The 25,233-nt window shown below is 43.7% G+C and overlaps 1 protein-coding gene across 4 annotated transcripts in view; it reads right to left on the bottom strand.

Annotated features, from left to right (window-relative positions):
- LOC115768668 (basement membrane-specific heparan sulfate proteoglycan core protein) overlaps positions 1-25,233 on the bottom strand; it is a 129,265-nt gene that overhangs the window by 23,182 nt on the left and 80,850 nt on the right. Inside the window, exons 1-11 of one of the 4 annotated variants that reach the window (XM_030713350.1) lie at positions 18,531-18,558; positions 17,074-17,202; positions 15,862-16,377; positions 7,375-7,599; positions 6,633-6,707; positions 5,992-6,006; positions 5,490-5,623; positions 5,332-5,425; positions 4,113-4,502; positions 1,830-4,057; positions 244-1,330 (exon numbers count right to left, since the gene is read on the bottom strand). In XM_030713350.1, the coding sequence (XP_030569210.1) occupies positions 244-1,330; positions 1,830-4,057; positions 4,113-4,502; positions 5,332-5,425; positions 5,490-5,623; positions 5,992-6,006; positions 6,633-6,707; positions 7,375-7,599; positions 15,862-16,336 (4,723 nt within the window). In that variant the 5' untranslated portion in view covers positions 16,337-16,377; positions 17,074-17,202; positions 18,531-18,558. Of the gene's footprint in view, positions 1-243; positions 1,331-1,829; positions 4,058-4,112; positions 4,503-5,139; positions 5,202-5,331; positions 5,426-5,489; positions 5,624-5,991; positions 6,007-6,632; positions 6,708-7,374; positions 7,600-15,861; positions 16,378-17,073; positions 17,203-18,530; positions 18,559-19,160; positions 19,272-25,233 lie in introns of those variants that run through there. The other 3 variants (XM_030713348.1, XM_030713349.1, XM_030713351.1) reach the window with 3 other exon arrangements.

The following is a 25,233-nucleotide window of genomic DNA, read 5'->3' as shown; positions in this document are numbered from 1 at the left end:
GGAGAATGAGAGAGAGAGAGAGAGAGGGGGGGGGGGGGGGGGGGGCGCGCGGGAAAAGCATAGATCATAAGAGCTGTGGATCATGAATCGATTGTGTTCAAAGAGAACAATGCGTGGGTTCTGATTGGCAGGGCAGGGAGTCTGGTGCCCATTTCGACCAAACTTCATATTAATATATTTATTTATTTTGGTTTTTTCCTGCATATTTTCATTATTATACTTATGCTTGGAGCAACTACTCACCGAAATCCTGGCAACGATCGCCTGTGAAACGTGCCTTGCACTGGCATTCGACATAGCCGCTGCTGCCGAGATAACAGCTCTCCGTATTATCCTCCTGGCAGGGACAGGCACGACACTGTCCACTCTCTTCACGGTAGTGCAACGGGGCACAATTCTCGCACGAGTTGCCCGTATAGGCAGCTGGGCACTGGCAGAGCTCAATGTCGATGGCTTGCTCGGCGCCCGGCTGCGCCAGCTCCACAGATAATTCCCATGTCACGTCGCTAATGGAGGTCCGTGTGGTGGGTATTTTGGGTGTGGCACGTATCAGCAGATGCTCCAGGTTGGTCAGCACGCTCATGATGTCGCTACGTGTGGCCGGTACGGCGCTGCCGCTATCCAAACGCTGCCACTGCTCCTCCTCGCTGAGCCGGACACTGTACTCATCGAGATGGGACTCAACGGCCGGTCGGGACCAGACCAGGCGTATGCCATTGCCAATGAGCACCACATCGTTACCGGGCTCATAGTTGCCGAACGATTCCGTGATCAGAGTGTAGTTCAACAAGCCGCCATAGGCATGCAGCTGATTGCCCTGGACATTACCGCGCAGACTCCAGTATTTGGGCGAATACGATTGGTATGTGTAGGTGTACTTATTGTTGGGTATATCCTTGCTCAGATTCGTGTCATCCATCTCCATCTGTTGGCCGTATTCGTCGGTGATGAGCGCCTTGTTGCTAATAAAGTCCACGGCAATCAGCTGGCGATAGACGGACGCGGAGCGGCATTGTGTCGCCTGGCCCGAGCAGTAGCATTCCTTGCAGCCATCCGGATGTAGGGGCGACAGACCGAAGGTACCCTCGCGGCACTGATCGCAACGACTTCCCACCACATTCCGCCTGCAGTAGCAGACGCCACCGCGGCAGTCCTCGGTGCCGTCGCTGTTGCACCAATGGCAACCACGTTGATTGTCCGGCTCCGGCTGCGGCGGCTGTGGTCCATTGTTGTCCGGCTGGCAGTCATAGGGTGTGCCACGGCTGGCATCACCAATATAACCGCCGGCACAGCGCTCGCAGTTCTCGCCCTCGGTATTGTCGGCACAGTTCTGTCAATGATAAGAGGAAACGTCGTCAGAAGCGGGCCAAGGTTTTAAACAATTGTCTTCAGGGTTGAAATAGTTTGAAAACGGAACCCTCATATTGGGGAATATCGGGAATATCCTTTCTATCTTTACATACACTAGTTCTATTTTTGAGACAACCTTAACTTCCATTCAAAATAATCGTTTTACACTTAAACATGTAGGTTATAGGTAGGTCTAGCTCATGCCAAGGAGGAGCGTATTAAATATTCACTACCCTAGACTTAATCCTGCTACCTTGCACTACCTGATGCTACCCTACACAATCTTCCAATATATATGGTAAAACTTATATAGGAAACTAGTATTCCATTGAATACACTATAGGTCATCCACTAAGAGCGTTCAGTTTTGCTCCACCTGCAGTGTGATATGAATCCTGGCCTGCCGGGATCTTCCGTTGCGTGACCCCGTCGTTTAAGCTACTTCACACCCTCGAAGCCAGTTGTTGTGCTGCACTTACCAGGCACTCGCCAGTTTCGGCATCGCATTGGGTGGAGTGGCCATTGCATTCGCAAGGCTCGCACAGGCCCAGATAGAGACCCTCCTCAGGATTGCGTTTGTAGCCGGGCGCACAGCGTTCGCAGGAGAGTCCAACGTAGCCCTGTGGACAACGGCATTCCTCAACCTCGTAGGCGCGCTGAGTGCCCAAATTGTTGGCGGTGGCAATGTCCATGACGACCTGCTTGAGGGAGCCCTCCATGGTGCTGGTCGTGTACGTGGCCTTGATGTATATGGCATCGATCTTGCTGAGCGCCATCAGCAAATGCTCGCGATTGGCCACTTGGCCATCGATGCGCTGCCAGGCGCTCTCAATGATGGGCACCGCATACGAGCTGGACGTACTGGGGCTGACGGCCGATTTGCGATAATGGATAAGGGTTAGATCCTCGCCGCTCTTGATGACCACATCGGGTGCACTGTTGCGCGACATCTGACCGCCAGGCAATGGACTGTAGCTAAGCGTATAGTTGAGGCGTCCGCCATATGCGGTCAGCTTGTTGCCCAGGAACGGTACGGGCAGGCTCCAGTACAGGGTGTCGGCACTGTAATCCGAGCTGGACCTGAAGCTAATCTCGTAAGCAAGCGTATCGAATGGCACGGGCTGTGGCGTCACGCGTGTATAATCGCGCACCAGCTGGAAACCGTGCGGCGCACGGGAACGTCCAAAGCTGCTGCTGACCTGTTCGCGATTCCAAGAGGTGCTGGTACAGTCCGCCTGCAGGCCACTGCAGAAGCACTCAATGCAGCCGGTATAGGTGAACGAGTTCAGGTGGAAGCTCTTCGGGGCACAGCTGTCGCAGCGATCGCCGGTGACCAGGGCCTTGCAGTGGCAGCTGCCATTGCTGTATTGGTTGTAGGTGCCCTCCACGTTGCATGTCGACTCGGGTGTTCGGTGGCAGGCACCGCCAGGTGCCAGCGGATTACCCTGATAGCCGGCGGCGCAGCTCTCGCAGCGTCTGCCAGTATAGCCTTCATAACAATTGCAGATGACATCGCCGTCGGGACTCAGCTGGCAGCCGCTGGCAAAGTTGTTGCTGCCGCTCTGGGGGCAGGGGCAATCGCGGCAGGGCACACCACGGCGAGGATCGCCATAGGTGCCGGCCGGGCAGGGCTCTGGCACAAAGGGTACACAGCGACCCAGCCAGGGACCGCCCGGCTGGCGTACATAACCCGGTGCGCAGCTCTCACACGAATCGCCAACATAGCCCGGCGGACAGTTGCACTTCTCCACAAGGGAGGCGCTGCCCAGACCCTGATCCGAGGTGCCGGCCGAGTCCATGGCAATGTTGGTCAGCTCCACCTCGCGCGCCACAGCATCAATATAACCCAAGCGTATCAGTATATTATCCACATTGGCCAATATCATCATGATCTCCTCGCGTGTAGCCTTGCGTCCGTCGGGCTTCTGCCAGGTGCCGGGCAGGAAGCTGATCCTCACCTTGTTCGACTGATTGGGCTGGGTGCGCACGCGATTGGTCAGTATGAAGCCGTTACCCGTGATGATGACATCCGGTCCGGAAAGTGGACGCCCATTGCCCAAATAGCTGATCTCATACTTGAGCTCGCCACCGTAGGACTTCAGCTGATTGCCCATATACTCGCTGGGCAGGGCCAAATAGGGTGTCTCGCGACTGTTGTACTGAACATCGGAGGCACGGAACTGAACGCCATGGTGCATGGTGAGCAGGCTGTGTCCGGTGCCCTCGTTGATCACAATCTGCTGATAGGGGCTCAGATCGACGCTGACCACGCGATGCGACAATATGGGCGGTTGTATGGCATAGCTGAAGAGATTGGCGCTCTCGCAGGAGTTGGCGACACCAAAGCAGAAGCACTTGATGCACTCCTCACTGGAACGGGCCAGCATGTTGAAGAAGCCAGCGGCACAGAACTGATTGCGATCGGGTGTCACCTTCACAATGGTATCGGGCACCACAAAGTGGGTGCCGCGCGTATTTATGATCTCGCAGGAGTAGGCGCCGCTTTCCTTGTACTGCATATTGGGGCAATAGAGATCGCCGCGGCCGCCGGCGCTGGTGGACACACACTTGTCGGGCACATGACCCCAGTTGAGGCGCCAAACAATTGTCGGTGTGGGCACACCCGTTGCCGTACACGTCAGATTGAGGGCCTGACCCTCCAGCAGAGATTGCATGGGTGGCGGTGGGCGAATGGGCACGGGCGCCACTGTAATGGAAGTTAATGAATATCTATTGTGCTCTGTGGGCATGTGTCTACTTACTGCAACCGAACTCGTCGCTGCCGTCGCGACAGTCGTTGACATCGTCGCACTGGAAGCTCTTGGGTATGCAATGGCCGCTGGAGCATTGGAATTCATTGTAGCGACAGGGCGCACCGCTGGGCTCGGGATCGCAGGACTGCTCATCGGAATTGTCACCGCAATCGTCTTCGCCGTCGCAGCGCCAAGTGCGCTCCACGCACTTCGAGTTGCTGCACAGGAACTGGTTCGGCTGGCATCTGCGTCCCTGGCTGCAGCTGTGCTCATCCGAGCCATCCGAGCAGTTGGGCACACCATCGCATATATCCGACTTCTCAATGCACTCACCGTTCATGCAGGTCGCCTGGTACTCGCTGCAGGCTGTTTGCGGGCGATCGTGTTCGACAGTGTTAACTGTGGAATAGAACAACGCCAGGAAAATGTTATAGCAAGGTACTTTCAAATTTTGCACATAAACCATCTTACCAATAAAGTGGCCAGGCGGCATTGGGCATAAGAGAGAGATTGTGTATTAGCTAAAGATCTATCTACGTTCAGGAGCTGGAGTTGGTCTAGGCTCTATAGAAAATATTACAACTGACAGACTGATTGATTGATTGATTGATTTTGAATTTTAATTTATAATGAAAAATGGATGGAAGACACACTTTTGCTTTCAACTCTTTTTTAAAGATATGTATATAGGCGTGTTTTACAACATTCGGATAATCCATCAAACTGGGATGAAGATAAACGCGGGCTTATCCAAGGGTTGGAAAATGGGTGTAAAGTTAGATTCCCAATAAATAAATAAAAATCTGGATCCGTATAGTACCGGGGTATCGTGAATATTGTTATTATTTTTAGAAAGCACAAGACTCTCATCAATAAGTTCTTAAATTTGCGAATTCCTGACTATAAATATAGACCTGAGTGTATCCCGATTTTCACTATAAGATCCAGAGCTAAGTCGTCTGGGTTCAACATGCCTTAGTCATGTTGAACACTTCTCAATAGACCTAGTCCAGCTCCGTATGTTGCACGTTTTTACCTAGACCAAAGAACTCGAGATCAATATGCGGCACAGTGCCGTATTTGATGCGATTCGATTTGGGCTCCTCGTATTTGTGCTCGCCCCAGGCTGCGTCCAAGCGTATTCATTGCGAAAGAGATCATTGAACAAGAAAACCCAAAACCAAATTCCCAGAAAGCATATCGAGAATTACTTGATAACGTTACTTACAGCGTTCGACAGTCAGGTGGACGGTGACTTGTTGACCCTGGACGTAGCTCGGATAGCCAACAGCTTCGCACACATAGGTGCCAGAGTCCTCCAACTATAAATGTTTGAATGCAGGATTTAGTATGCTTAAAGTTAAGATTTTCAAGAGCCAAACTTACGCGTATGTTGGGTATTTCCAAGCGTCCGCCCTTGTCGGTGAAGCCCACGGGCAGGGGACGACCGCCGGGACGTGACCACCTAACCTTGGCGCGGGCTGGACCCTCGTCACGGCAACGGAAGATGACCTCGCGTCCTGCATGCCACAATAATTATCATTAGCCAGGCATAAGCACATTTATATATATTATGGAGTATACACATATCGGGAGCATTGCGAGCAAATTACTGGATCTATTTGGGACTATTATACATATCGCTGCGGGAATCGTGGTTTTTTTTTGGGGGGGGGTTGTGTGGTTGGGAAAGGGGGAATTTACAATTTGCGTTTGTGGTCTAAGGTTTCTAGCGGGCGGGTGCTGACAAAACTAATAATACGAATTTCGACAGAATTGTACAACGCCGGACCTGTAGCCAATTTGCTGTGGTGCAGTGGTGCAGCGCGGTACGAGACGAGTGTCTAATATTTATATTGTGTGTGTGTGTGTAGTTAGGCCAACTTACCCTCCCTAATATATCCTGCAGGTATTTAATTTATGGGTTATGTCATTTTGGTTGGGTTAAGCATTAAAAGTAATGGTAGAACATTATGTAGAGTCAAAAAAACGAATGGAAACAACAACAAAAAAAAAAAAAACAACGTTCTTCTTCGGATGCGATCGAAGCTTAGTTAAAGCCTTGCAAAAGAAAGATCCACTGCCAGAGTAACTGATTTATCGATATTTGTTATCGATTACAGACCAGGAGTTATCGGTATCGTTGAGGCAATTAATCGATAACAGACAACGCGCTTTTTATATCGCTAAAGATAGCAGGCAACAAGTTATCGATACCATTTATCGAGAGTATGTAAAGAGCTATCGATACCGAAGGTATCGACAAGGTATCAATACCTTTGATCGAAAGCAGACTAGCTATTGATATTATTTATCGATCGCAGACGAGTTATCGACACGGGTTCATCAGCATCACATTATGCCATGTTGTTTATCGAAAGCAGACAACAAATTATCGATTGCTATCGATAAAAAATCAAAATTCATTCTTTTGCGAGGCATTCTTTAAGTTTGCTTTTCAAATGACTTTGCCTTTAACCATGTTAAACATAAGCAACTATCACCGTCGAAGGACAGATCCATACTTACTTTCTTTGATGATCTGGCTATCGGGATAGGTCTTCAGGTTCAGCTGATTGCGTCCGGCTGGCGACGGGTCGGAAACTGCCAAGAAAGAAATGGAAATATTCCATGTCAGCACAGTGTTAAATATTGCACAACAAAAGCATAGTTAAAGGTCAGTATTATGGGTGTTATCGAAAGAATAGAAAATATATATTATATTATAATTTTAATAGCACTGCGGCGCCCTTATTCGTTTAGTACGCTTTGGTCGATGGGTTAGCTTGAGATTGTGAATTATAGTTGTTGGTAGTTGTGGTGGGGTTTTTTTTTTTTTTTTTTGCTGACACCGTTTTGTTTGGGTTCGGTTGACGGGTCGATAACCACTTACTATCGATCTCATTAGTGATGGGCTCACAGTCCAGCTCATCGCTGGCATCGAACGGACAATCGATAACACCATTACAGCGCAATCCGAGCGCCAGGCAAGGACCGTGCTCACACCGGAACATGCTCGGTGGGCAACTGTTGCGCTTTCCACCCATCGACATCGTTGTGATGGGCACCACAGTTGTGGTTGTGGTTGTGGCTGTTGTTGTGCTGCCTGTTGCGGATCTGCTGCCAGCTAAATGTTGATGAGCGCATATTGATCAATGATCAATCATGATGATAATGTTGATGGTGATGATGATGATGATGATGGTATTGTCGATGATGAAGCAAGCTGCTTGCCTTTGCCCAAGGGGCCAAGTCGGAACCGGCTACTTACCACAATTGTGCTCATCGGAGCTGTCCTGACAGTCGGTCTTGCCATTGCAGCGCAACGCCTGGTGGACGCATTGGCCGTTCCGGCAGCGGAACTGGTTCGGCTGGCATTGCATTATATCGCAGTTCTCCTCGTCGGAGCCATCCATGCACTGGGTAAAGCCATTGCAGACATCGGTCTGAGATACGCAGTCGCCATTGCGGCAACGGAACTGATCCGCAGCGCAGCCTGTCAAAGTTATGAAAAAATCAGCAATTATTAACTGGCTTTTGGAGCAAGATCTTTTCGGATCTCTCTACAGCTGGAAGCTAGACACTTTAGAGAAAAAAGGAAGGTATAATATATAAAGATATAGTCAATTTATGTTTGAATAATCAGAATTGAAAACAAAGTAATTTTCTTTGCAAAGAGTGCATACACATGTGTAACTCGTAGAACTGGCTTAAACTGGGACTAGAATATGTTGAAATTTTTCTTTTTTTTATCAGTTAGCATGCAATTGGCTTAGATAGAAACTAGGGAGAATACAACTAGAACTAAAGACTACTAACTACATTACGGGGGATATAGGCAAAATGTGAGCTTGGAATAATTTGCATAAAATATTATTAACCAATACAGTTCTGTTCATCGGAAAAGTCTTTGCAGTCGTAGAAGCCATCGCAGTGCTGTGTTGCATTTATGCAAAACTGTCGATCGTAACAGGAAAACTCGTTATCCTTGCATTGAGTACCTGTTTTATTTATTTTTGTTTAAATTTATTCATAATTAAGTATAATTGGTGCAATTTTGCCAACACAAATTTGGTTAAAAGCGAAAAACCAAAAACAAATAGAAACACGTGAGAGATAGGTAAGAGAGAGAGAGAGAAGAGAGAAAGAAAGAAAGAGAGCACAATAGTGTACATTGCATTTAGATAAATTCATATTAAAGGTGAATGTAAGCCAGTGACACAGTAAGAGAGAGTGAAAGAGAGCGTGGGTGTGTGAGAAAGAGAGTGAGAGAGAGAGAGAGAGAACAACATTGATCAGCAACTTAAAACATTAAGCAATACGATTACATCCATCAATAACTAACTCAAGGTGCCTGTACCATACAAGAAATATAAATAAAATCAAGTAAGAGGTTCTAGTCGGGAGCTCCCGACTAGGGGATACCCTGAACCCTCTTCTTCCAACATCAAATATATATATATATATTCTATTTTAGAAGCTATATGTCAAGTTTGGTGACTCTAGCTCTTATTATTTACCAAAATTGCCCAAAAAACAGGATATCGATATCGATTTTTATCGATTGCTTGGAAACGGAGTAAGTTATCGATTATCAGAAACAAACTCGATCTGCGCGGGAACTAGGAGCACCTACATCTAAAATTCATCTCTAGCTTTTATAGGTTCTGAGATCCTTGCGTTCATACATACTGACGGACAGACAGACGGACATGGCTAGATCGACTCGGCTACTGATGCTGATCAAGAATATATATACTTTATGGGGTCGGAGAAGCTTCCTTCTGCCTGTTATATACATTTGGATTTTGCACAAATACAATATACCCTTATACCCATTTTTAATGGGTTCAGGATATAAAAACTAACTTTTAAAGTTAAAGCCTTGCGCTTTTGTATGTACACAGTTTTGAATAAGCCCTAAAATTTTCATAATGATCAGCACCGAAGTTAATCAAGAATGCTTTTCCCATACACAGAGTGGGACAAGCAAGGGTATCTCCTCGTCTGTCACTTCTATTCGTCTTCATACACAAACTTAAAATGATTTTTAATGAATATTTAAAAAAGCTGTACCAAACATTGTTCCACTTAGAGTGAAAGCTTTGAACTTTTGGTTGCCGAAGCTTAAATACCCTAACAGTAAGAATTCAAAGGAAGTCCCTAGCATATGTTAAATAGATTGCATCAAACAAGCAAAAGTTAGTTGTAGCTTAGAATGAAGCTGTTGTTTTTTTTAAATATGACATATTGTTAATAATTTTATAAAAATTGTGGTTTAAAGTATGCATGAAGATGATGTACATTGAGGAACTGTGTTCAGTTCGCGAAAGAATATTCCAATGGCAGCTTTATGATATGTTAGTACAATAATGTCAATATGATTTAGTTGAGATGTGGGGCTCGACTTTACTGAGTTTAACATATATCTACCACTTTTTACAGATAGATAGACGGAATCGGTTTGAATATTGTCATATTCCCTAACAAGTGTAGAGTATTTAAGCTAAATACAACTTTCATTAAGCATGTGCTTATTTGGCAAGTATTTTGTTCTTAATTTCTTTTATTGCTTTTTTTTTTTATTAAGTTTCTGTTTTGGAATATATTGAAGTGCATTCAAGAATAAAATGTGCTTGATATTTGGATTTAAAACTTTTTTTCTCGCTGAAATTGTTTTTCGCAGTCATTTCAAGAATCCTAACGATAATATATTTCGCCAGCTCTTAGTTCCTTTCTATGCAAAGCTATATTCCGTTTTGGATTCCACATATCTTTATGAACCTCGGATCGCAACTAAATGTTCCCTTTTTTCAATATATTCAGAGCTATCCTGAATGAGCTATCCTCATCAAACGCTAAACTTCAAAATACCCCAAAGATAAACATTAATCTTGAGCTTAGTTGCTCTCTATTCCTTTTTCTTGGAAACATATCTCGGAATCTAACAGATCTTTATGAACGTCGGATTGTAACGAAGTGTTTCCTTTATCAATCTATTGAGATTTGGCATAAAACTGAGGTGGAACAGTCCTAAAGCGAACACTCCTCGAAAAATGATCTCAGGTTTGGTCACACTTTTTCTTTTATACCCCGTTTTTTGAGTGTAGTGCATAGCCCGTTATGAAACTTAATGAGTAACGAGATTGTGTGTGGTTCAATGATTTGAGTTAAGATTGAAAATGAAATACTCACAGTTGGCCTCATCGGAGCTGTCTTCGCAATGACGACGGCCATCGCAGCGTTCGCTCTCCGTGTAGCACCTGCCACTGGGGCATGTGTGCTGTGGACAGGGCAGCGGTTGGTACAATGGATGACGTGTGGTATGCAAATGGCAGTCGCGCTCATCGCTGCGGTCTGTGCAATCGATATGTCCGTCGCAGTATATCGAACGATCGAAGCACGACTCATCGCAAAAGAATTGATCCCGGCGGCAGTCATCGGCGGTTAGCCGATTTGTGGCTATGATTGCGAATGCGATTGCGATTGCGTTTGCATGCGATATATATTGATGATTGTTTGTGTGTGGTGTGAGGTGTGTGGTATCGTTATCGATCCCGATAACAATCAACGATTATGCGTGTTCGATTTTAAAGCATAACAAGAAAGAGAGACAAGAGAACAAAGTGAGCAACGGCTTGTTAAATGGGCAGCAGTTGAGATTAATAAAGCGGCGCTTTCAGGTACAAACACAACCTCACTTAGTTAATACTTTATAGACATATACAAACCTGTGCGTTATATATCGTTATCGCTGTTATCGATACTTAACTTACGGCTAGGCACTTAAAACTAAAGAGAGTAGGTTGTTGGATCATTTTTGGACTGGACGGCAATTTGTTGGGTTTGTCGGGAAAGTTGTCTGGTGATGATTGTTAGAGGGGAGGGCATGGGGGTGTGGGGTGTGGGGTGTGGGGTGTGGGGTGAGCTTGAGTTGGAATTGTGTGTATCGTTACCCTGTCCCAAGCAATTAACCGGCAATTCATCCGATTCGTCCGTGCAATCGGCTTGTTTGTCACACAAAAAATCGGCGTTAATGCATTCAGAGTTCGCGCATTGCCATTGATACGGTTGGCAGGTTTTAGTTCTGGTTGTGTTTCTAAAATTGTTGTTGCCAGTTGTGTGGTTGTCTGTGTGTGTGTGTGTGTAGATGTGTGTGTGTGTGTGACGTTTGTTAAAACAAAACAACAAAAATAACAAACGTAAAAAAACGCATGAGCATTACAAAAATTATGCAGAATGTTTGTGACTTATGAGAGCAACAGAATAAGGGAGAGAGAGAGAGAAACAGTTAAATAGAGAGAGGGGGAAAGAGAGAGAGACAGCAAAAGAGAAAGCGAGAAATGAGTTCAAGTGAGTAGGCGCAATATGGGCGTGAAGTTTATGCAAGAGTGCGAGTGGGAGCTCCAATAGAGCTGCTAAAAAAGTTATCGATATTTATCGATGTTAATTTAAAGGCTTGAAAATGGTTCACAAAAAATGGAAACCATATTCAAAAAATGCGGGCAATGCGAATATCAAAAAATAGTAGCTATACTGCTCGAAAACTTATCGACAGGCAAGCAAAAGTTATCGATAACAGTTCGACAGTTGCCGATAGCAACAAACAAATGTCGATAACAAAAAGTAGAAAAATATGTAAAAAGTAAAAAATGCAAAAAGTTATCGAACGTGATCTATGTGAAAGTGTTAAAGCAATGCCAAATAAGAGCTGGCACTGCACAAATATTTATCGATAGCTATCGATTGGCAGAAATCGTAAAATTAGAAATATATATTGAAAAGTCTACGCAGATAGTTGTAAGTAAATATTGAAACTAGAGATAGATATGTATATGTAATTGTTACCCGGACAATCGCGCTCATCAATGCCATTGTCGCAATCGAATTTACCATCGCATCGCAGCGACCAATCGAGGCAGGCGCCGTTGCAGGCAATCTGATAGAGCGTACAGCCGCTGCCTTCAAAATTGCAATATAAATCAATGAAAAGATTGTAAAAAACAAATGTATTTAAAAAACAAAACGACAACAACACAAAGTAATCGCTGTGCGCAATAACTACGAAACTACCAGGCAGACAAAAACAAACTACAAATTCGGCAGAGATCAAGAATATATAAGAGATATTGCAAGTAAATAAATGTTGCTACTTCTACGGGCTACGGGCTACAGTTGCAGTGCTGGGTGTAGGGTAGGGTATTGAGAGGTCTTAGTAGTTGGTTTTCGTTGGGTTTCTTTGGTTTTGTTTTGTTTATGTGCTTACCACAGTTGCGCTCATCGCTGGCATCGGTACAGTCAGCGATGCCATTGCAATGCAGCTGGCTGGCAATGCAATCGCCAGTGTTGCAGCTGGCGATTGTGCGATAGGTTTATCGATTGGCGATAATGTTCATGATGACGATGACGATGATGATGGTGACGCAGACGTTGGTGATCGTGTGTAATTGTGTGCGTATGAGTGTGTGTGTGTGTGTTTGTGTGTGCATAAAAGAATATATATATATATAAGAGAGTTTAATGCGAAGGGCTAACGATATTGTTGCTTGGGCAGCCGATATTGGAACATCTCTTACAGATAGGCATCATTGCGACAAGAAGTACAGTTGCGTTCATCGTTGCCATCGTTGCAGTTGGCAATACCATTGCACAGCTGATCGCGTGGCATGCAATAATCATCGCACTCGAACTCGTGCTCTAGACAATGTTCTGCAAAATGACGATGATCACGAGATTATGTGTGTGAATGTGTGTGCGAGAGTGTGTGTATGCGAGTGTGTGTGTGTGTGAGTAACATAAATTAGAGTGGACCAAAGTGTACACTCTAAAGCTGTGTTAGGCAAGTGGCAAGGTGTTTGTTTGGAATATTAGCGAAGCAGTTCTTAACACAATATACAGTAAAGCCTCGCTGCATGTGTGTGTGTGTGTGTGACATATATGAGTGTATGTGTCTGTGTGTGTGTGTGAGTGGGTGTGTGTATGTTTACCTGTAAAAGCCGGACAATCGAGCTCATCGGTTTCATCTTGACAGTCCGCATAGCCATCGCACTTCTTCTCTAAGGGTATGCACTGGCCAAAGTCACACTCAAAATAATACAGATCGCACTCGTTCAATGGATCATTGTCGGGGTCTGTGTCTGAGTCACTGTCTATATATATATATATATATATATATATATATGCGTATTTGTACATGGGACAATGTGTATGCAAAGATGATGAAAAACAAAAAATAAACAAATATATAAAGTATATATGTAGCGTCAGTTATGCGGCAACTCTCTTGCTCCAAATTTGGTCTATATCTTTTGGTTTTTTCTTTTTTTTCTTCATTTTTTTGAGGTTAGTTTCTTAGTAGTACCGTAGTTCGTCTCGTAATTGATCAGACAGTTGTACTCATCGGCGCCGTCGGCGCAGTCCGTGATGCCATTGCAGCGCTTGTAGCCGGAAATGCAGCTACCGTCCCCGCATTGGTATTGGAAGCTCTGGCATTCGATGATCGGGCGGCTCAGATTGAATTTGGCATGAAAGTCTGATGGCATGATGGTGTTTGTATGATAGTATGACGGATGGTTGTTGTGTTTGATGTTGTTTGTTGTTGTTGTTGTTGATGTTGTTGTTGTATACAATATGGAGCATAGGTCACAGAGAGCGAGACAGAGACAGTGAGAGAGCGAAAGAGAGACGACGATTTTACACAGTTGGGTTTTATATTTGTTTGTTTTTTTTTTGCAGTTTAAAGCGTGGAGCGTAAAAAGAAGAAGAGAACAGAGTACAGTTAGCGGCATAAAAACTAAATATGTTTTTTACTCTTCAAGAATGTTTGGCGCGGGATTCCGGATGTGGGCGGTAGGGTAGGGTATTTGGTAAATTTGTGGCTGTGGTGCATTCATATATTTGGCAAAATTATAAATACTTAGTTGGTTATGCTTAAAAGTTAAAATAACTCAAAAATCCCGAGCCGAATAAAGCTAAAGTTGTGCAAAAAATACTTGAAAAAATTATACAAATAAAATACTTTAAGAAATTGTTGCTTAGCAAATTAATTAGTAAGATTAATTGGTCAACATAAATATATTTAAATAATAAATAATAATAATAAATAAATAAATAATTAAATAGATTATTCATTTGTAATTAGTTAAGTATCATTTTGTCAAAGGACAGCTCTGCAGAAGAGGCTCACTTGTCGTGTCACGACACGCGCCCATCTCTAAGCGATATTTAAGATTATTTAATATTACGATATATTCATACCCAACCGAAAATATGGCTTAAGTTTAGTTAGTTAAGCAATTAGTCGTTTCGTTCATAGCCAGGCTTAAGGTGCGAATGTGAACATTTGGGGTCGAGGGGTGTGGGGAGTCTGGGGGTTGGTATTGTGCGTACATGGCAAATGCATGAATTGGTAAAGCAGAAATTCAGTGGTTTGCTACTTACGACATGCGCTCTCATCGCTGCCATCGCGGCACTGAGATTTGCCATCGCAGACTTGGGTTTTGGGTATGCAACCGCCGCCGCGCACACATTTATACTGAGAAAACACATGTATTGTTTATGTATGTGATGCGTCTGTGTCTGTGTGTGTGTGTGTGTGGGGGGTGTAGCTGTGTGTCTGTGTGTGTGTATGAGGGATGGCACTTACCTTGTCACTGCTGCAATTGCATAGTGCATAATCCTCGTCCTCATGCTCTTGGCAGTCGGGAATGTCATCGCAGACGCTCTCAATCGGAATGCAATCGCGATTGTGGCACGCGAATTCAATGTTTTCGAGGCAATTGCTGGGCAATGATGATGATGATGATGATGACGATGATGATGACGATGATGATGAGCTGTCTATAAATGGTGTTTGGTTGTTTTTTTTTGATTTTGTATGGATGTCGGGGTCGGTGTTTGGCAAGACATATTTTTAATAATACGAGCGAGCAGGTACATAAATAACATAAAAAAGAGAAACAGAAGAGTTACAGTGAGTGCATGAGAAAGAGAGCGAGAGAGAGAGAGAGAGGTGGGAGTATGTATGTGTGTGTGGCAATTATAATTAAAAAAAAAAAAAGTGGCGGTAAATTTAAAAATAACGTAACATTAAATGCTAAATTAAATGCTTTACTTTATATCTAGTTGATTGCTTTTGTGTGTTTGTGTGTGGTCTGTTTGTGTATGTGTGAGCTTAAATTATGTAAATTTCAATGTAGAATCACAAACATGGCATGCACTTTGTTGTGGAACCCGTCTAAGCTAAAGAATTACACCAGCCCTCAAACGGTGAGCGCAGCGCAGCAACTCGTCACTCATTACTCGCTGCTAACAGCTCGTTACTCGCTGCCAGCAACGCATTACTCGCTGATAGCAGCTCGTTACTCGTTACTGACTCTTAGCAACTCGTCACTCTTTACTCGCTGCTAACAACTCGTTACTCGCTGCTAACAACTCGTTACTCGCTGCTAACAACTCGTTACTCGCTGCTAACAACTCGTTACTCGCTGCTAACAACTCGTTACTCGTTACTCGCTGCTAACAACTCGTTACTCGCTGCTAACAACTCGTTACTCGCTGCTAACAACTCGTTACTCGCTGCTAACAGCTCGTTACTCGCTGCTAACAGCTCGTTAGTCGCTGCTCGTTACTCGTTAATTTAAATCCAAACTACTTGCATTGCTTACTCGCTACCTGTTGGATGGTTTTTCGTTTTACCCAAGCATTTAGAGATGCAAGACAACTAGCTACACGCTACTTTTAAGCATAAGACACCTACTCGTTAGAACTCCTCTCGTTGTTATTGATATTGGGTTAGTGGTTGGACGCGTGCCTGCTGTTACTGCGTATGGCGATTGTGTCGTCTTTGTTGTCTGGCGCTCCAGTGAGGCCGGCGGTACCTTTGCCCAGTAATAGGGCGTCGGTGCGGCCGTCACGGGTCGCCTGGTGGTTGTGGGACGTTTATAGCGATCGCAATTATCCTCGTCACTTTTATCGTTGCAGTGGTAGCTGCCATCGCAGCGCAGATGGAGCGGTATGCAGACTTTGTTCCCGCATTCGAATTGATTGGTGGCGCAAGGATTTTGGGGACTTGACTTTTCGTATAGGTCTTGGGGAAGGTACAGTGAGAACTCTTTCGCATCGAGCTCGTGCATGCCGATATGCATTTTGTTATCGTTATCGTTATCGCGACCAATTTTCGGCGGTGGTCGCGGACGGTGATGGTCTGCATAATTGCGTATAATGCCATTCATATCGACGGTATCGGGTTCGTTTGCGTTGACATCGTTCAAATCTGTGAGCCGCATGCATTTGTCGTTGTTATCGGTTTTGGGGGTCGAGTAAGGATGTGGAGGTGGTAACCGCATGCAGAACCGTTGATATATATATAAACACGGGGATATTTGGGATATTTGTGAGATGGATTGGACATCATTATCGATTATTATTATTATTATTTTTTGTTTGTTAAGTTTTGAGCATGCAAATTTTGCAGTTGAGCCAATTGATGTTGTTGTTGTTGTTGTTCCAGTTGCGGGGAGTTGGATTGTTGTTTTTGTAGCGTGCAATTAATCGATTAGTTTTTGGACATTCGATAACCACAACCACAAACGTTCAAGTTTGTTCACATATTTTGGTAATTTTATCGGATTTTGTTTTTTTTTGTTCAGGTCGAATTGGGAAAGAAGAGAAATAAAATGTAAATTTGTTAAGTAAAAAATCATAACTTTTGGCAGTTGACACGCATAAGAGCTACCACAAAGACGCGTAAGCATTCGATAATAAATAACTATCGAACAAAGAAGCGATACACAGAGAGAAACACATAGGGAAGATTGTAGGCGAACATATTGAGAGAGTCGCTGTAAAGATTGAGCAGTCACCAAGAGTTACCAAATATAAACAGAGAACCGCAGTAAGCAATACACACAGAAGCTTATTTCATAACAGAGACGCTTATCGATAACAATGCCAGAGACGGAGCACTTACCGCAGTCTTGCTCGTCTGTGTAATCGTTACAATCGTAGATGTTATCGCACACCTGACGCACCGGTATGCACTCACCGTTCCCGCAGCGGAACTCAGTAAAATGACACTGATCATCGGGATCGTAGCCACCTGAGTGTTGTGTAATGTGTTATCGATAACCGATAGTCGGCAATTGGTATGGATATGTTTATGGATGGGTTAGTGATGCGCTGTAAATGTGGTGAGTGTTTCGAGGAAGTGAATTGGAATCGACGCTGGGGCCTCGCCTGCAGCCTGACAGCTGACAAGGCACAAATCGATAAGTGCAAGACAGTGTTGTATAGCGATAAAAAGTAGGGTAGCATAGTAACAGCGTTGACGGGCATTGACAGCACGCGTGACCAACTTACCTGCCAGTGTGGCACTCACTCCCGAGCAACTATGACAGTCAAACACGCACGCACACATCCAGACACACACATTCACACACGCACACACACTCACCCTCGCAGTAGCGTTCATCGGATATATCCTCGGGGCAATCGATGTTGCCATTGCAGAGCATCTCCTTTGCAATGCAAGTGCCATCGTCGCATTGCCATTTGTCGTACAGACAGGCTGCATGTGAGCAATGGGCGAGAGAGAGAGAAGGAGAAGGAAGGCGGATGGAAAGAAGAGAGGGAGAGAGAAAGTACGCATGTACAGCACATATCAAGTTGAGAGAGAGGGTGTCAAGACATACGGCAACCCTCCTCGTCGGAGCGATCGTGCGGACAATCGGCGCGTCCATCACAGCGATGCACAATCGAAATGCAGCTAAGATCGCGACAGGTAAATTTGCCCTTGGGGCACGTGTAGCGCAGCTTTGGCACAACTGAGCAGCATGGCGAAAAAGTGCAAAGAGAGAGGGAGAGAGAGTGTGTGGGAAAAGGGAGAGCAAATAGTTAAGAAATGAGCAAAATGCAAATGATTGATTGATTGATTGATTGATGCATGTGTGCTGATGTACACACTAGATTTCAAAAGCATAAAGCAATTTGTATACTATAAAATCATATCAAAAGAGATAACAATCTATTATTTTATTCAACATTTGAATTTGTCCTAAGTAGAGAGCTCTGTCAATCATTTGAAAGCACAGTGCGCAGTCATCGTAGAAGCTAAATGATTGAGCTTGCTTGACAAGGACTTTTATTTAGGCAACAAATTGTTCTGCTAAAATACTCTGCTTCATACATTTGACAGCACCAGAAATAAATCATGTGCATGTTAAGTTGGCTGCGCTAAGTAACTGCTTCAATCAAATGTGATTGACAGTAGCAGAGACAGACAGAGTGCGAGCCAGAGCGAGTGAATAGTTTGGACAAAAGACTTTAACTTTTGGAATCTGTGTGCCAAGCAAATGTATGCATTATTTTTGTTTTGATGAATTGATTGATTGATTGATTGGTCGTCGTCCGGAAATGATTGATACTCACTTCCATCGCAGTGCTCCTCGTCATCGGCATCGTTGCAATCGGCGTGGCCATCGCATTGCTGGCTGACGCTGATGCAGCGGGTGCCATCGCGACATTGATACTCCATGCCGCTGCAGGCGGCGGCTGATGTGGGCGTTAGTAACGTTGGGCGTATAATGGGGTTTTTTTTTTTAAATTTATTTATGTGTTAGTTGTTGCACCCATTCGCGAGCGGGCGGGCGGGCGGTAGTGAGAGAGAGAGAGAGAGAGAGAGAGAGAGAGAGAAAGCGGAGAGAGTAAAAATAATTTGGTTAGTGGTTAGTGGTTAATAACTGTGGTTAATTGGTGTGGCATATGGGGACAGTTACCGTAAGCAAACGTAGGCTAAAACGGGAAGATTACAATGGCTACGACCGGTTGCCGGTTATCGGCAATCGGTAGCGGTTATCGATTATCGACTATCTAAATGGCTTACAGCTAAACATCTTAGTCAAACTTAGTGTTAACGCATAGACGTATCCAAAATACTTTGGGCTAACGTCTACCAAAAATATATACGTACATATATGTGTGTCTAGGGTGTGTGTGTGTGTGTGTGGTGTGTGTAGGGTTTTTGGCATTTAATAGATCTGTTCTCAGTCAACAACTTACGGCATTCTTCGCCCTCATCCTCGCCATCGGGACAATCCTTGACATAGTCGCAAAGCTTGCTGGCCTCAATGCACTGTCCATTGCGGCATCTATATTCGCTGGCACTGCAATCTGCAAGGGGCATAAGAGAGGTATTCGAGTTAAGATTTATGCATACATACATGTATATACCCTGTAAATAGGAGTGAATGAACAACAAAAGTTTAGCACACGATTTGTGCTGTTGCATAACACAGTCGATAAGATCTGTGGACTTTAGCTTTTTGAGCCAACCCATCGAACTCGAGGATTATAAGTCTGATTGCTGTGAAATTTGGTATGTGGGCTCCTTTTTATCTGTTGCTGAAGCATACTCAATATTTTAGTAATCCGCAGAACGGTTCTCGAGTTTTGCAACCACACACATGTAACTCAGATACTATAAGTCCGATTTCTGTCAAAATTGGTATGTGGGCTTAATTTTATCTGTGACTGAAGCATACTTTATTTCTTGTTCGTCCGCACAGCTGTTTTCGGATGTCTTTGAAACCCATTGAACTCAGAGAATATGGAGGTTGGGTATACCAAATTTCGTATATACACACTTATTTTTTATAAAAAAACGATCTTACTAAATAAATTGGAATAGCACAATTTTTGGTTTGCTGCAACCAAATTGCAGGGTATTAGACGGCACAGAACTTTTATGTGGCAAATATATGGGTATATTTTGGAAATATATATTTTTGGATTGGCAATGGTGCAATTAGCCCTCAACCGGATGCAGTTTAACAAGCATTTCCCACTTTTTCGTCAAATTTGTCAGTTGCCAACTTGAAAGCAAAAGTTTGTTAGGTGTCTGTCTTTCGCTGCGTGTGTGTGTGTGTGTGTGTGTTTGTCTGAGTGTTGTGTGTTGATAAGTTGATAAGCCTGACAACCTACTCGCACTGACACAGCGACCATGCCACACCTCCAGCTCCGGCTACAGCTCTGCTAAAGCATCGTTAGCCACAGTTTCCTGTGCATGCTTTTGCCTTTTTGAACCCTTTTTTTTTATTTGTATTTTTTGCTGTGTGCCTGCCCCGCCTACTGCTGTTGTTGTTGGACAGGACGCCGCCTTAAATTCCAGTCAACTTAAGCATTTTCACAAATATTTTTCACACTTTTCATTCATCTTCTGCCGCCTGTTGTTGCCTTTGCAACACAAAGTGGCAAGCAACGCGGATTTGATTACAAGAGAGCGAGTTTAGCCAAAGGACGGAGGCGACAAAAAAAACTCACACAGAAGGAGTTCAAGGGTGGTTGGAGAGTTGGCGGGTGGCTGGAGGGGGGGAGGGGGCTGTGTAACAACAGAGAGCAGCGGCTAATTAAAAGCAAAGACAAGAGGCGCACGCCAAAAACTGGGGGCGTGTCACTTGGCTCAAGTGTAATCAGAGCCAGCTTTCAGTATTTTCCAGCTCCAGCTGCCTCAAGCCAAGAAAATAACAGAAAATATATATATATATATATATATATATATATATATATATATATATATATATATATGTAGGTATATATAATTTGCAGATTATAGCAACAATTAGCGGGCATTTAATTTGCAACAGATACTTGGTCCACAGCAAAATGTCAAAGGCAATAGAAAATAGTCCAAATTGAAGGTTTAAATATCCATTGCATACTTTAAGGGGAGGCATTTAAAAATCTGTCTAAATCAAAGCTATTTATAGCTTTAAATTGAGCCTAGTTAAATGAAGTATTTTAACTGATCACAAGCTGGACATGGATCTGGGCCTTATCTATTTTACTTCAATATTTACAGGGTAAGTTGAAGCCTAGCTAGTTTCTAAGGGAAAAAGCACATCATGTTTTTGTGCAAATGTATGTAACAGGCAGAAGAGAGCTTCGCCGAACACATAAAGTATATATATTCTTGATCAGCATCGAAAGCCGAGTGCCCCTCTGTCTGTCCGTCCGTTCTCAGATACTATAAGAGTTAGAAACTTGAAATTGAACTAAGGTTCTCCTCGTGCCCGCGCAGTACGATAATCCGATAATCGATAACTTTCCCCGTTTCCAAGCAATCGATTAAAGTCGAATTGCTGAGCAAATCCTTTTGGTTTTAAGAGCAAGAGTCACCAAAGTTGACATGAAGTATATATAATATATATAATCAAGTATAATCAAGTATATTTCATCTTATAGCTGCCTTTGGGGTTGATAGAAATAGGTTGAGGGTTTTCAACTGAATTCTACTTTAAATGCATTCACTTGTATGGCCTTGCCTAGCTATGATTGGCTTTGGCAAACAGATTATCGCAGAAGACATCGAAGTTGACATAGCCCAGCCTATAGAGCATATATATATATATATATATATATATATATATTCCTGATCTATGTGAAAAGAGTAGCTGTCACATCATCTTCATAACTTATATAAGAGTCGGAGACTTGTATTTGGTTTCAATATCTGCTCCCATTTTCATCATATCGATAAATATCGATTTGGAGACTTGATTGCTTAAGCATAACTCGAAGATTTTAAAGGCTAGCTACACCAAACTTGGCATATAGCTTCTCGTAGAGTCAACGCAGACTGGCAATATTTCACTTTTTGAATACCCTCCCCCTTTGACTGTATATTTGGGAAAATATTTATTTTTTTTTAAAGCTACAACCTTGCGCGAAGATCGGACTCCAGATACCGAACACATTTAAAAAGGACAAAGAAAAGAAGAAGCACAGCTGCTGTGCGTATGCCTAGAAGAGGATTCGAGTGCGTGCAATGCCAGCCTGGCGCTGACTGTAGGGCATCTGCTGGCCAGGCAGCGCACTCTACTTTGCTTTTTGGCTTAACATATTTGTGTATTTGTTTGGGAAATGTTTACTTTTGCTTGTGCTTCTGTTGCTTTTTACCATCTGATTGCCTTGGCGCATTCAATTAATGCAAATGCCTTCAGCTGGCTTCAGGTGAGGCTTGCGGATTTAGGCTTGATGCGATTTACTGTTCGTTTTTTCTTTTCTTCAGTTTTTTAAGGGTTCATTGGGGCCATTGGCCGCCATAAATCAACAATTGTCGTCGTCGTCGTCGTGGTTAACTGCAGCGCCAACTTTAACTACTTTTTGGGCGCTCACAAATCGGTAAAGTTTTGTTGCTTGCTTTGCTGCTTGCAATTTGCAACACGAAGCTGGCAATAGCGTTTTCTTATTATTATTGCCAAGTTTGTCTATGGCGCAATTGGCACGCCCCCGCGCCCTGCCACGCCTACCAGACCGGTCGGGAGAATGCGCTTTGACAATTCCGTTTGCGCCTCAAAGCATGCAACTCAATTTGCAGACCAAGCAATAGCGGCGAGAGGCGTGGCAAGCGCCATGTGGCAAATGGCAAGTGGCATATGGCAGGTGGCAGGTGGCAGGTGGCAGGTGGCAAGTGGCAAGTGGCAGGCACAAAGGTGCAGACAGAGAGAAGCAACAAAGCTTTTGCTTATTGACATTAAAGATTCAATAATGGCCAACATATGGCAGCTGCCGGATTTGGCTGCCAAACTCATCAAACCCAACAAACAAACAAAAAATATGGCAAAAAGCCAAAAGAACAGGCAACAGGAGCTGCTTGTGGGCCAGAGCGCTCGACTGCGAAATACCCTGCGCTTAGCTAACCCTCGAGATACTTAACTAGATGTGAATTGTTCAGATGGTTCAGCTTGACAAAACCATGCATATTATCTATAATCTGATGCATTCATTCACAATATCTCTATCTAAATAGATAAATTTCCTTATATATAAATATGGATCTATGCATAATGTATTAAGAGTTGGAGAGAGGCATAAATTAACGACATCAATAGTTAAATGAGCAACAAGGTATTACAAATAAATAGATTAACGGATAGATAGACGAACTGAAAGATGAACTTATATATGCTTGGGTATATCTTTGATTATAGATATTATAGATATAGAGAGACTATCTATCTATCCGTCTATATATTTATCCATTTATTAATCCATCTATCTATCTATCTATCTATCTATTTTTCTCTCTATCTATTTATCTATAGAGCCTCTACCCATATCTTTATCTATCTACTATCTATCAATCTATCAATCTATCCATATATCTATCTATCTATCTATCCATCTATCTATCTATCTATCTATCTATCGATCCAACTATCTATATACCAATCTATTTATTTATCTATTTATCAAACAATCAATCAATCTATCTATCTATCTATATATCCATTCATCTATCTATATATGAATCTACCAATATATCTATCTACCAACCTATTGATCTATCTATCTATCTACTTAATGATATCCATCCATCCATCTAACTATCTAAAGACATAGATACACTTCACATAGAAAGCTCTGGGTGCAGATACGTTCGCCTGTTACATACCAAATGCCCAATTGTATGCTAGCCGCTTTTGTTGTGGCCATGCGGACGGGGTATTTTAAAGAAAGGCTTCCAATTATGTGCTAGCCTCAGACAGAGAAAAGAGGCGTGGTGTGGGGCGGGGGGCAGCTGGTAAGCCATTTGCCGGCTCGTTTGATGCTCAGGACACAGGTAAACAAATTACGTGCAGCATTTATAATCCGCCCGAAACCCACCCAAAAACAGAGAAAAAAAAAAACACACACACACAAAATATAAATAAAAAATAATATAAAATAAAACAAGATGAAAAGGCAAAGGGAAAAAAAAAACATCTCACAAATTGGGCGAGAAGCAACAGGCAAACAGCAATTGGCAGCAGACGCATTCAAATCACAGTTGCAGTAACTTTTGCAAGACAGACCCACACCCACACACACACACACACACACACAGGGGCAGCAGCCACAACAACTGGTTCAAGTGTCAAATGGCCGTGTGGAATTTCTCTCGCTGCTTTCCTCAGTTTCTCTCTTCCACACTCTCTCTCTCTCTCTCTCTTTCGCCCTCACTCTCTCGCTCTGTCTCTCTTTCTGCTGAAATGAGAGCCGTGTCAGCAGGCGCACAGCAGCGCACAGCGTGAATGAATTGAGTGCATGCGAGTGTTTCGAATGCATGAATGAGTGAATGAATGACCAGCAGCTCGTTGCCAGCTCCTGCACTCATTTGCACTTGAACTTAAAACGCGCCGCCTGCAAGTATGCAACGAAAATAAAGAAAAGTACAACAAAAAGACAGACACACGCTTGCAGGCACTAAATTCGAGACGATAATTGATACGCGGCGCATGGAAAACGCAAAAGCGCAGAAGCCAAAACCGCAAACAAACAAAGTTGAGTGCGGCACGAGTTGCCGCTGCCCCTGCTGCTGTGAGGGGCGGTGCGGGGGGCGGGTGGTGCGGCGAGTCATGTATGCCTGGATGCACGGTTACCCGGCTGCCGGGATGTCTGGCTGTCTGGCGGTCTGGCTGTCTGGATGTTGGGGTTACGGTCTTATGGGCTACGCTAGTAAAGCTTGCGGGCTATCTGCAGCTGACAGGAGAAAAGGGGGGGCGGGCGGGTGAGCAAGGGGGGCGTGCTAGCAACATTTTCACTTTGCGGCATCGAGTGTTACAAAATGAAAAAAAAACAAGACATCACATATGAATGCCCGACTAGCAAATACCCTCAAATCACACAAAGACATACAACAGCTGTGCTTCTTCTTTAGCCTCTTATAGATTTCCAGATCAACTCAGCTCGTCGTCAAGATCAGGAATATATATATATATATTTCATGGCGTCTCTTCTCGTTTCTATCCCCTTGCCTTTTATCTACATTTGCACTGAACCGTTATACCCACTTAACCCCATTTGAATGGGTAGACAAACACAATACACAGCGAAAAAAATTATACATATATAAATGTAACGACTCGTGAGCTACCCTGTAAAACAATTCTTCTAGCATCTTATACATCTTGATTAACTATATATAAAATCTTTGTCCTGACTCACTGATTGACTAATTGATAGGCTGACTGTCTGACTGATTGACTCTCTGATTGACTGACTGACTGTTTGATTGACTAACTGTCTGATTGACTTGAAAGCACAGCTGAATTGTTCGATTCACGCCAAAGTGGAATTTTGATTTCATCAATCA

The sequence above is a fragment of the Drosophila novamexicana genome, unplaced genomic scaffold, assembly GCF_003285875.2.
Source record: "Drosophila novamexicana strain 15010-1031.04,08,12 unplaced genomic scaffold, DnovRS2.1 tig00001917-arrow-arrow-pilon, whole genome shotgun sequence".
NCBI lineage: Eukaryota > Metazoa > Arthropoda > Insecta > Diptera > Drosophilidae > Drosophila > Drosophila novamexicana.
Note: the sequence above shows the minus strand (reverse complement) of the source record. Positions and strands in the feature narration are given on the sequence as shown.